This window comes from Chanodichthys erythropterus, chromosome 19 (assembly GCF_024489055.1).
Source record: "Chanodichthys erythropterus isolate Z2021 chromosome 19, ASM2448905v1, whole genome shotgun sequence".
NCBI lineage: Eukaryota > Metazoa > Chordata > Actinopteri > Cypriniformes > Xenocyprididae > Chanodichthys > Chanodichthys erythropterus.
In genome coordinates, this window is record NC_090239.1 from 2,281,385 (window position 1) to 2,294,154 (window position 12,770).

A 12,770-nucleotide genomic window follows, 5' to 3' on the forward strand; every position below is an offset into this window, starting at 1 on the left:
AGCACAACGAGAGTGTTTAGTTGGAGCCGTGACTGTGATCGAGCATTTGAAGCTGCTAAAGACCTGCTGAGCAATGCCCCTGTGTTAGCTGCACCTAACTTCAATTTGTCGTTCAAGCTACAGGTAGATGCAAGCCACTTCGGTGCGGGAGCTGTCCTTATTCAAGAGGATGCTCAAGGCATTGAACACCCTGTGTCGTATTTCTCCCGCAAGTTCTCAAAGAGCCAGTTATCATATAGCACAATTGAAAAGGAAGCATTGGCTTTATTGTGGGCTGTACAACATTTTGAGGTGTACCTTGGGAGTAGTGCTCTACCTGTGATTGTGTATACAGACCATAATCCTTTAACTTTTCTGTCCAACATGTCTTCCTCTAACCAGCGTTTGCTGCGCTGGGCTCTCAAGCTTCAGGATTTCAATCTCCAGATCCAGCACATCAAAGGCAAAGACAACATTGTGGCGGATGCTCTGTCCAGATCTGTTGAGATGACAACCTAGGTGCTGTGCATGTTGGGGTGGTGATACAGAAACCTTATTGAACCCTGGTCTGTAATCTTAGTGGTGGGGGTGTTACGTCCCAGAGTGTTTTGGTGTGTAACTGTCATATCCCTGTGTGTGTGTCCTGTGCTGTGTTGTGCCCTGTTTCTCTCCCTCACTCTCGTACTCAGGTTAATTGCCACCAGCTGCAACTCGTTGTGAGCATGCCTGAGTCTGAGCAGAGCTGTATATATGGTGCATTCTGAAGATCCTGTGCTGAGGAACACTTCTCCCCAGCCTCAGAGTGGAAACTGAAATTGTTTGCCTGAGTGTACTGTGTGTGACTGAGGGTTAACAGTTTTGAGTTAGGTGTGGGCCTATACTTTTTCTGTGTGCTAGCATCATTCTTTAGCCTGCTTTCGGGTTAATCCATGTGTGGGTAACTAGAAGGTATTGTATCATTTAACTCAATCATTATTGGGTTATCTGGGAATCGTAGGGAGAGAGTGCCTTTTTTTTTGTGTACAATTGTTTTCTCCTGTTTATTGTTTTAAAGAGGGAGCTCAGGGAAGTTTGTGTTGTTGTTTTTTCATCTTTGTTTTTGAGTAGGGTAAGTAGATTCTCTAAACCTTAGTTAGCTCCAGTTTTGTTTGTTGTTTTAGGTATACTCTCTCCTGAGAATTTATTCCCTCATGTTCTCCTTCTGGCAAGCTCTTTTTGGTATAAGGAAATAAACATTTAGACTTTCCCTTAAAGTGGTGTTGTGTTTTCCCTCTGAGACTGAGGCTGAAGTGTGTCCTCCACGTTTTCTTTTTTTTTTTCATCCTTGCGTTACCTTTTCTAATAAGTTATCTTATTTTCTTTTGTTGCCTTCCCTTCTAACTCCTAGACTAGAAGGGGAACGTAACAGTACCCATTTACCAATGCTCTGTAAATGCAAAATTGTTTTTGCTTTGGCATTTCAAAATAGTAGAAGCAGAACTGATGACAAAATTTGGCCAATTATTACAAGTGGACTATGTTTTTATGCACAATTGCACATAATTTTCAGATACAAACTTTATTCAGAAAAAAAAAAAAAAATGTACATGCTTTACAGCTGTTGGAATAGTCTTGTTTACATGTGATGGGCATTTAAAGTTGGAAAAACTCATGCGTGTTTATTTGTTTTGGAAATGCTGTTAAATGTACAAGCTAGAAACCATTAACATATGAATTAAAACCTCCAAAATGACATTTAAAAAAAAAATATTACATAAAAAAGTTATGTGGGGAGTTATTTCACAGTGATTGTCATTTCTTTCCTTGAATTTCGCTGTTTCTTCTTCATTGTCCAACAGAATAAAAAGAGGAATTGTTGATTTTTAATGAGCCTTTGAACCTATTAGTAGTTGTTTTTGTTCTAAAACTATTTTTATTGTGGGATCCAAAGAGGATTAGATTGACAAAATAGCAGGTAACACTTTTTGAATTTAATTCGTCTTCTTCAGGTGCTTCCATGTCCTCTGCAATGGTAAGTGTCTATATTGCAGCATTGCATTTAAAGGCCTGGGCTATGTTTGTAAAATTATTCTACTCTTACTATTTCTGCAATATGCAAAATAAATACCGCATGTGGGAAGTATACGTGGAATATCTGGATGACTATACTTCCCACAATGCAAAATGCTTTCATGTCCAGTGTAGTCAATGGAGAAAAAGAAAAGAAAATCAAGTTTGAACTCCTGTTGCAATCAAGGACAACCTTTTTTGACTGGCCTAAAGAAGAGGTAATTAAAACTGCAAACATAAATGATCTTACATATATAAAATTATGTATAGCTTTTGTCATATTTGTTATATTAGCATTTTATTTCTTATACCCGCAGATGAAGTTTGCCCTGTCACTTGTGTATGTCTTCGCTGACCTCCTCATGTCTGGACTTAAAATGGAGAGGTATGTAATTTAATACTGTGTCCTGAACATGAATGAAAGGTAATCTGGGGTGCATTTCCCGAAAGCATCGTTGGTGAACCATGGTCGTAAGTCCCATTGAACTCTAATGGTAACGACCGAACTTGCGACCATAGTTCGCTTCGGGAAACGCACCCCTGGTTGATTGACCACTTGCATCTCTGCTGCTCTTGCTCACAAACCCCTATGCCCATCTACACAAATGTTTGTTCTACACTGCAAAAATCCGTATTCAATTTAATCTTGTTTACCAGTAAAAATAATCAGTTTTGTCATAAAAAAAAGAAGTACATAATATGTACGACTTATTTTATTATCTTGTTTTTTGTTATATAATGCTCATCTATTTTGTTATAATGCATTGCTATATTTTTGATGTTGAAATGACTAACTGGTACTCGAGGTTTTTAGAAATTTTACTGGAAAATAAATCTCACAATGTACTGCTTAAGAATAGGCTTGTTTACTGGGTTCAGACATTTTACATCGATAATACTATTTCTAATGAAATAATTCAGTTGTTGTAAGCCAATTAGTATTAAGCAGTGACTTCACAAAGTTGTATCCTACCATGCTTTTGTTTGTGTAGTTGTTGGAGAACAACTTTTGTGCTGGCCTCTGAAAATTATGATGACAGTTTTTTGGAACGTCAGTATGACTACAAAAAAATGTGGACAAAATATGACATGTTAGACAAATGAGATATTCATGTGCAATATTCATTGGTAATTAATTGCACTTAAGTAGGATCAACCCTGATTTTGATGTATTTTTCTGGGAATCTCAGGAACATGATCCGATTTTAGGCTGACATACATTAAGTTTTGTTTTCATTGCATTGTAATATCAGCGCAACCAGTACACAACAGAGCTGCACAATGAAGTAAACCGATTAAATGGCACGCAAACCATAGATACACACACGCAACTTAAAAAAAGAAAAGGAAAAACTGGTTACTTATTGTTTAGAGATTGCTCTTGGTTGCAGTAATGGTCCACCAACAGTTATAAATAAAGGTACTGCAGTTCAGCATCACTATTCAGCTGCTGAAGAGACAATCGTTTACTTTGCATTTTTCCTCAGGTAATATTGTCTCCATTTTATCACATTGTATACTGCTCACTCTTTCAGTCACTTGCTTTAGATTAATCTGATTATTTATTAACAGCAGTGCTGTTTTAATTATTTGTTCTGGTTGTTTACTTATGAAATAGTTGTAGTGATGGTACTTATATAAATGCATAACTTAATCTGAATAAGTAAAAACAAGAAATTAAGATATAATCACTGTTGTCCCCTGTTATACTGTCAGTATGTTTGTATAACAAAAGTGATGCTGCAGACTAACAGAAAATCAAATCAAAGAGGAATAATATTTAATAATTCTCTATGCTTAAGGGATAATATTCAGTCAGTTGATTTGATCATCCAAACTTGAAAAAGATCACCCTCATAGGTCTAGTTTTGTGATAATGTACAGTCAGCCAGACATTTTATAATTAACTAGAAAACACATTTAGTTCTAAATTATTTTATGTAAGAAGGAGAGAGAGAAGTGATATGCGAGACATTAAGTAAGCTAGTGTAGGATGTCGGATGCCAGATAGTGCTTAATTCTACAGTTTAGTGCAGATTATACAGAGATTTTTCATTATGCCACAATTGAATCATTCAGAATCAATTTTTGTTTTTACAGGTCAGTTTGTCACAATGAGGTTTCTAATCTCACTGTGTGTGTCACAGCTACTGCTGGTTAATGGTGGGTGTAAATCTATAGAAGTGGTGCATTTAAATGTCAGCTGACTAGATGCCATTATTTTATTTCAATATGCTGGGAATTTTGTGTTTAACAGGTGAAATGATCAATGGACAAACATCAGGTACAACAATCACTCTTCAATTTAGTAGTTGACTTCATCATGAATTATAATCCCTAATTTTCATCCCAGAAATAAAACAACTCCCAGACTATGGGATTCAAGTTTTATCCAGTCTGTTGAGGAAAAAACAAAACAAAGAAACAAAGAAAAAAACTTTCTCTCTCCCTGAACTGAAAATGTAATATTTGGGGTCAAGAGTCAGTTGAAGAATTACTTTTCTTTAGAAGTAATGATGTAACATATTTTGTTACTTATGTTGATTAATTTTACAGAGTGTATAAAGATTTACAGATGTAGTCATTCTGTCAGATCCATTCTCAGTTTACAATCCTTTCTTCCTTATAGTTATTCATATATCCATAATATTAATATATCCATATATTACATATTTAAAAATGTCCTGTTTTTCTTAGTTGTTTTGTTGTCTGATGCCAATAATCCCGAATGAGCTACAGTATAAGAGAATGTTTACTTGTGATTCTCTTCTGTCTCTTTACTTTCTCTTCATTCAGAGCCGACAACTTCCATCTCTGATCCATGCTATGATTATTACTCTCTTGATGAATATTGGAGAGATATACGGAAAAGCCAAGACTATGGATATGATGACACTCTTGTTGAATGGAGTGGCTGGTATCGGCTGTATTTGAATGGAGAAAGTGCCCAGATGTCTGAGTGGTGTGTGAGTGCTGTGAGATGTGGTGGTGAAACTGGACTGTATCTCAACGGTTCTCATCCAACACTTGAGGATGGAGTGGTGACCCGTGAAGTCCTGGGAACATATTTGTGGTATTCCTCTCAGTGTGGTGACCAAAAATCCACGTCTGTCCAAGTTAAAGCTTGTCTGGGAGGGTATTACGTCTATGAATTTGTTAAACCTAACATATCAATCCCCAGACCAACATACTGTGCAGGTGCAGCTATAGGCTTTTTTTTTTTTTTTTTTTTTTTACAAAATACTGTACAGTTTTATAGTTCACATGCTTGCTGTTAATATTACATTAAAGCTCCACCTACAAATGTCATTAAATTATTTAACAAAACAAAATTTAAAAGTAAATTATGTAATTTCTATTCCAAGCAAATTTGGTAACAATGTTTCCCAAACCACCCTTGTACTCTGAGTGTTCATATAATATAGACTGGTCCCTGTTGCATGGATTATTACATGACATTATCACAGACAAGGCTTAAGCTAGTCCTAGACTAAAATGCATGTTTGAGCTGTTTTAATTGAAAGTAACTTGCACTGACATATCCTAAAATGTCACTGACATTGTTTTGTCTCAAGATCCACGCCAGTAATGTTTTTTTCTAGGGTATGTTTATAAAAGCTACTTAAATACCCTAATTGCAACAAGGCTTAATCCTGGCTTAGCCTAAGCCCTGTCTGTGAAACCGGCCCATAGTCTTGGAACAAATTTATTACATTAAGCCAGAAGTTGTGTTGGACTTCTAAAACAAAAAGCATTGATCTAAAAGACTGTTTGAACTCTTTGGGAATCTCAACAAATGTCTGATTTAAAGTTTAAATGGGATGGAGAAAGTGTTTGGAAAAATTACACATTTGTATACATTGCATTTTTCATATGCATTTAAACACTTTTTGTGTAAAAAATCCACACCACTGAATAAGAATATGACTGTTAAAAATCATTGAATTTCCCATCATTGTAATTTTGGGAAATAAAACTAATAGTCCATCAATTTTGCAAACTGCTTATCCTATAAGGTCACAGGCTGCTGGAGCATTTCAGGCCATAGATAGGGATAAGACTAAATTGTCTTCCATATAAATACAGTATTTTATTAGTATTTTACAAAGATCTCTTTTGTCCATGACAGTTGCTTTTCAAAGCATCAGCAGTGATCCCTGCTACAACTATGAGTCTCTGGATCGTCCCTGGAGAGCCAACAATGAAAGTGGAGATTATATTTGTGATAACTCTTTCTCCTGGAATGGCTGGTACCGGCTTTACTACTATGGAATGAACATCCGGATGCCAGAGACGTGTGTTAGTTCATCATACTGTAACACAGGAGTCAGTCTGTCGCTTAATGGTCCTCATCCTCAGATAGAGGATGGAGTGGTGATCAGGGAGGTCTGTGCTAGTTATTGGGGAGGCTGCTGTGATTACAAGTCAAACCCCATCAGAGTGAAAGCGTGTCCAGGCAATTACTATGTCTATGAACTTGTGAATACACAATTCTGGTGTTCAGGATACTGCACAGGTAACATGTTTTTTCCACTTTTTTTAACAGTCTTTTGAACTTTTTAAAATGATTTCATGTCATGTCTTGAATTTTCTTTTTTTTAGATGTCAACACCATTTCACAGGTGGTTTCCACTGTAAGTCCAGATATATTCACTGGATCCAGCATTACCTTAAGTAAGCTGTTACTAATGATACATATGAACAAGATTAAAACTTTCTATAATTTGCTGTTTTGGTTTTGGCAATGATTATTCTGCATTGTTGTTTAAATTGCATCACTATCATACAGTCATGAATGTTGTGTATGAATGAACTGTTTGACCAGTTCAGATTTACATTTATGGAGATCCTAATTGAAATATAATATTTGTTTTGATTTCATCATCTCTCTCACTAACAGATTATGACCCATGCAATAACTACAACATACTCGACAACCACTGGAGAAGCACACGCAATTACTGGTCTATGTATGGATACATATCTGATCATGATGACACTCGTGTAGAATGGGATGGCTGGTATCGACTCTTCATCAAGGGATCAAGTGCTCAGATGCCTGAATGGTGTGTGTCTTACATGTCATGTGGAGGTTTTAGTGCTCTGTGGCTTGGTGGCTCTCATCCTCGGCTAGAAGATGGAGTTGTTACTCGTGAAATTTATGGCTCCCATTATGATCAGTGCAGTCGCTACAGATCCGACCCAATCCAAGTCAAAGCTTGTCCTGGAAATTATTATGTCTACAAATTTAGCAGGCCAACTCTTTCAATCCCAGTTCCTGTTTATTGTGCAGGTACAGTCATTCATCTTTATATTTGACATGATTAATTTTGTTGTTTCCTTTCATTTGGCATACCCTTTAAATATGAATGTATTATAAACCCATTAAATCTCAATTTTACTTTTTCGTAATAGTGTCTTTTAGCACCTCAAGTGTCGACCCCTGCTACAACTATACCAGTCTGGATGAGTCATGGAGATCCACGAACAACACTTACTATTATAACTATTATTACTATGGCATGTGTGATTATAATGTGGAGTGGAATGGCTGGTACAGGCTGTTCTACAAAGGTCAGAGTGTTCAGATGCCAGAATCATGTGTTAATGAAGGCATGTGTGGCACTTATTACCCACTGTGGATCAACAGCCCTCACCCACAGCTGGAAGATGGAGTGGTTACCCGTCAGGTCTGTCTCTCCTCATGGGGTGGCTGCTGTTCTTACACATCCCACCCTATAAGAGTCAAAGCCTGTCCAGGAAATTACCATGTTTATGAGTTTGTCAAGCCACAATTTTGTTCAGCTTACTGTGCAGGTAGATGGACCATTTACACTTTGTTCATTAACTTTGTGCAATTATTTTTGGGAATGAGTGGCATTAACAGAAATCTTTCTCATATCAGATGTCAGAGGCCTTATTGACACATCATCCACTGGTAAAGTACTGTACTTTTTCCCTAATATGCTAAGAGAGCCGTTGTGTTACATTACTGTACAAAAGAAAATATTTTTCTTAGATATTTATTTATTTTTTAATGCTTTCTTTTGGAAGTAGTCTCTTATGCTCACCAAGGCAGCATTTATCTAATGAAAAATAGTCAAAAACATTACTACTGTTAAATATTATTATAGTTTAAAATTACTTTTCTTTTAATTTAAAATGTAAAGTGTAAAGAAACATTCTTATCAATGTTGAAAACTGATTAATATTTTTTCTGGTTTTCTTGGAAAAACACCATTTATTTGAAACAGAAATATTTTGACTCTTTACTATCACTTTTTGATCAATTTAATGCATCTTTGCTGAATAACTACAAATAATATTGAAAGTCTTTTACACAAACTTTTACATGAGGGTAGTAAATTCACATTAGAATCACATTAGACCTGCACAATCATCTTAGCGGGCTTGTTTTGCTCATAAACTTGAATTGTCAATTGTCAACTTCAAGATTGTTTACTGGTCAAATTTGTACATAATACAGAATTGATTTTTTTTTTTTCTTTGTTTCGTTTATTCTGTGTTTTTCCCCTTTAGACCCTTGTGACAAACTCAACTGCACAGAGGATGAATGGTGTGGAGAGAAAAGCGGAGTCTATGGCTGTTTGTGTTATGAGAACCAGACCAGTCCAGATTCTTTTGGTGAAACTCATTCTACAACTAAAAAATGTTTTTAACTAGTTATTATTATTATTATTAATTCTGACCATCTTTGCTGTTTTCTCTCTCAGATTCCTCAGAATCCTGTGAAAGCAGCTCTGGCTCCATGTCTGTGTCTCGCTGTCAGCTCTTTGAGGCTGGTTTTCCAGCTGATGTCTTACACCTCAATGATCCCAGCTGCAAAGGAACGGTCCGAAATGGCAGAGTGGAATTCCATTTTGATAATGATGAACACATCTGTGGTACAAATCTTGTGGTAAGATCTATTACACACAATGCTATTCAATTTAGTCGTGTCAAATTGTCACTGAATGTTTCATTAAAAAAAATCTAACAAACAAAAATTAGAAATATCTTGGTTGTGATGCCAGTTGGTTTGATGTAGACAAATTTGCTGTTGCAATTTCTAATGTTGATTTTTATAATGCTGCTCTTACTCTACATGTGTCCTTTAAAGAAATACTGAAAGCAATGGTTATTTTTCATAGCTTTTTAATGTTTACTCACAAGAGACTCCATTCATTATCCATGATTCAGGCAAAACTTTTCTATTTTATATACAGGGACCCCCCGCTAACAAATTCTTTATACTGTGGTGAAAATGTTAGAGTAAAATAAACAGGTTGACATGTTCAAATATTATATCTGTTCCATCAGGCAAACGGCACCCACTTCATCTATGATAACTTTATTCTGGGGTCACCGAGGTCAGAAGGTCTCATCATTAGCAGACAGAAAATCCTGAAGCTTTCTTTCAGCTGTGTTTATCCTCAAACACAAACACTTTCCATGAATGTGGAAATCAACTCACTGGAGAGGTGAGAAAAACGCACAATATAAAAATTAGTAAATGTATGCAAATCCAAGTATATAAATAATGTGCTCTTAAAATACCTGTATTACTAAATATAGATTGAGGCAAATACAAAAATGCACATAGAACATTAAGTTTTTTTAATGGATTTTTTACCATTTCATCAGCATTGTGCACAAGACTCTTCCCGCTGGTGAAGGCAGATATCGTGTCCGGATGATTCCATATCAGGATGATGAGTTTACCCGGCCCTTCACTGGTGCAGTGGATGCAGAGCTCAACCAGGAGATGCATGTGGAAGTTCGTGTTGAGGGGGTCGACAGCCGCCAGTTTGCCCTGGTGATGGACACGTGTTGGGCTACACCTGTGAATGATCCTGATTACAGCCTCCGCTGGGATCTCATCATTAACGAGTAATTCCATTCCATTCTTAACTTACTGTAACATTGTGAAAACACAATCCATAGGATTACCTTAGAAAATGTATTTCAGAACTAAAGCACAAGATTCAATTTTTTGAAGCATGGAATGCAAATGTGTGAAACCACTTTTGTATTGACAAATTCTCAGGTGTCCCAATCCAAATGACGACACAGTGGAGCTGCTGCAGAACGGCGTCTCGACATCCAGCCGTTTCTCCTTCAGGATGTTTATCTTCACTGCAAACTCCACTAAGCTTTACCTGCACTGTGCTGTTCACCTTTGCCTTCTGTCCAGCAATCGCTGCTCAACTGTGAGTTTACCATACCTCTCATAATGAAAATGTTTTAGGAGTAATTGATATAAAATGTAATGCAGAATACAGTAGATCTATTTAAATATTTACAAATTATGGTTAAAGCTGATTTTGCCCTTTTTTTTCTATCAGGATTGTGACTCTGGACACCAGTGGAGAGAGGGCAGGTCTCTGGACTTCCATGACAGTGCTTCCATATCCATGGGTCCTCTGATGTGGTCTGAAGGGAACACAGGTGAACATTTCATTTTAATCATTCGTAAATAAGTTTCTATGTAAATACATTATATTTCACTGCACTTCATTATATTCTCTGTTCACAGATAAGTGGGTCCCAGATCAGGTGAAGGTATCTGAGGCTTCTTGTCTGTGTGGTTCTCTGATGGTGTTTCTTGTTCCTCTGATGAGTGTCCTGACACACTTTTAGTTTAGTACCACAGAAAGGGCAGAATTTACATGATTTTTAAATTTTTTTATTTTAATGAATGTGGCACTGATGACACACAGGTTTTGAGTTCCTAAATGTTTTCTTATCTCATGTAGCCTTCGTCTATAATCATAAAAAAATGAACTAATCATTTACATGAATTATGCACTACATCTTATTTTACTCATTAGAATGTGCTACAATAACAAAGACAATCAGATTCATGTTTATTCAAATCATGCAGAAGCATTAAAAGGGTAATTTCTTTTTTTCCGGTTCCTTTCAGTTCTATTGTTTAAAAATTGTATACAAAGAAAAGTATTTCTATAACATTCTTTCAGTTATAGAAAGATGATCTGGTCCATGAACGATGAAAACCTGAATACATAACCATCTTTTGAATTGTGTTGATATTATCAAACTGATTTGTGTAACTAGATCAGACAGGATGGAAACCATTTACGAGAAACGTAAATAACAGGTTTGATTTAGAAAGGGAAAAAAATACATTTAAATGAACTTCCAGTTGAAACAATATTCCCAAGAAATCATGTTTAACATTAACCATTTAAATTAAAAAATTGAAAAAAGAAAGAAGAAACAGCTAGAATATTTCTGAATAGTGTTGCGAACTAGCCCTTTTTACCACATAATGAACTTAAGCTGTTCTTTATTGAATCAAAATAAACAATAAATGGTAACATGAACTTCAGGGGCTTATAACATGAAGCAGGTATATTTCGGCTTAGTTTGAAAGTTGCTTTGCTCCAGAAGGAAACATGGTGCATTAAGAGCCAAGGGGTGAAAACTTTTGAATTCAAATATCAAGATAAATTGTACTTAATTTTTTTGCCGGGAAACATGCAAGTATCTTCTGTTGGTTCCGAAGGACAGTACTAAATGAAAAACAATGATATTTAAACAAAATAAGAGAAATTGTGACATCTTCATCCTGTTCAAAGGTTTTCACCCCCGACTCTTAATGCATCGTGTTTCCTTCTGGAGCATCAGTGAATGTTTGAACCTTTTTAATAGTTGAGTTTGAGTCCCTCAGTCGTCCTCAGTGTGAAAAGATGAATCTCAAAATCATTCAGTCACTGCTGGAAAGGGTTCAAATATGCAAAAATGCTTGAAAACTGAAGAATCTGCAGGAGCTGGAGGATTTTTCTGAAGTTTAACTGCTCAGGACAAACAAGAGACTCATGAACAACCATCACAAAACATAAAAACAGTCATGATCATCAGGTGACCACACACAGTATTGAGAATCAATGGTTCACATACTTATGAATGGGGTTATTTTAATAAATTCAGCTATTGTTTTGTCTTGTGAACTAAATGCAAACATCTTTTATGTAAAATATCTTACTCAGGACAGTACTAAACAAAAAATAACATGCATTTTTTATTATCCCTCTTATTTTATTAAAACAATTCTCATTTTCACAGATTCTGCAAGGGGTTCACATACTTTTTCATGCCACTGTATATCATAAGATCAATAAAAAAAGGATATTTTAAACAAATGTCAGGCTTCTGAAAAGTATGTTCATTTCTCTATACTTGGTTGGGGCTCCTTTTGCCTGAATTACGGCATCAATGTGGCGTGGCATGGAGGCGATCAGTCTGTGGTACTGCTCAGGTGTAATGAAGCCCAGGTTGCTTTGATAGCAGCCTTCAGGTCATCTGCATTGTTGGGTCTGGTGTCTCTCATCTTCCTCTTGACAATATCCCATAGATTCTCTATGGGGTTAAGGTCAGTCGAGTTTGTTGGCCAATCAAGCACAGTAACACCATGGTCATTGAACCAGCTTTTGGTACCTTTGGCAGTGAGGGCAGGTGCCAAATCCTGCTGGAAAATAAAATCAGCATCTCCATAAAGCTTGTCAGCAGAAGGAAGCATGAAGTGCTCTAACTTCCTGGTATACGGCTGCGTTGACTGTCCACTGCTTTTGAAGCTCTCCTAAGTTCTTAATCTTCTCAAGTCTGCGGTCATTCCTTTCACTTGTACATCTTTTCCTACCACATTTTTTACTTTCAGTCAACTTTCCATGAATTTGCATTGAGACGGCACACTGCGAACAGCCAGCTCTTTCAGCAGT

At 36.4% G+C, this 12,770-nt stretch overlaps 1 protein-coding gene across 1 annotated transcript; it reads left to right on the top strand.

The window, feature by feature from the left end:
* Positions 1-4,142: 4,142 nt before the first annotated feature.
* LOC137008292 (uncharacterized) lies at positions 4,143-10,668 on the top strand. Its single transcript, XM_067370262.1, has 15 exons — positions 4,143-4,191; positions 4,286-4,312; positions 4,825-5,226; positions 6,158-6,544; positions 6,631-6,702; positions 6,929-7,321; positions 7,444-7,845; positions 7,916-7,942; positions 8,569-8,673; positions 8,763-8,947; positions 9,349-9,509; positions 9,673-9,918; positions 10,076-10,238; positions 10,374-10,476; positions 10,565-10,668. Exons 1-15 carry the CDS (start codon positions 4,143-4,145, stop codon positions 10,666-10,668), a joined length of 2,826 nt encoding a protein of 941 aa, XP_067226363.1.
* The last annotated feature ends 2,102 nt before the right edge of the window (positions 10,669-12,770 follow it).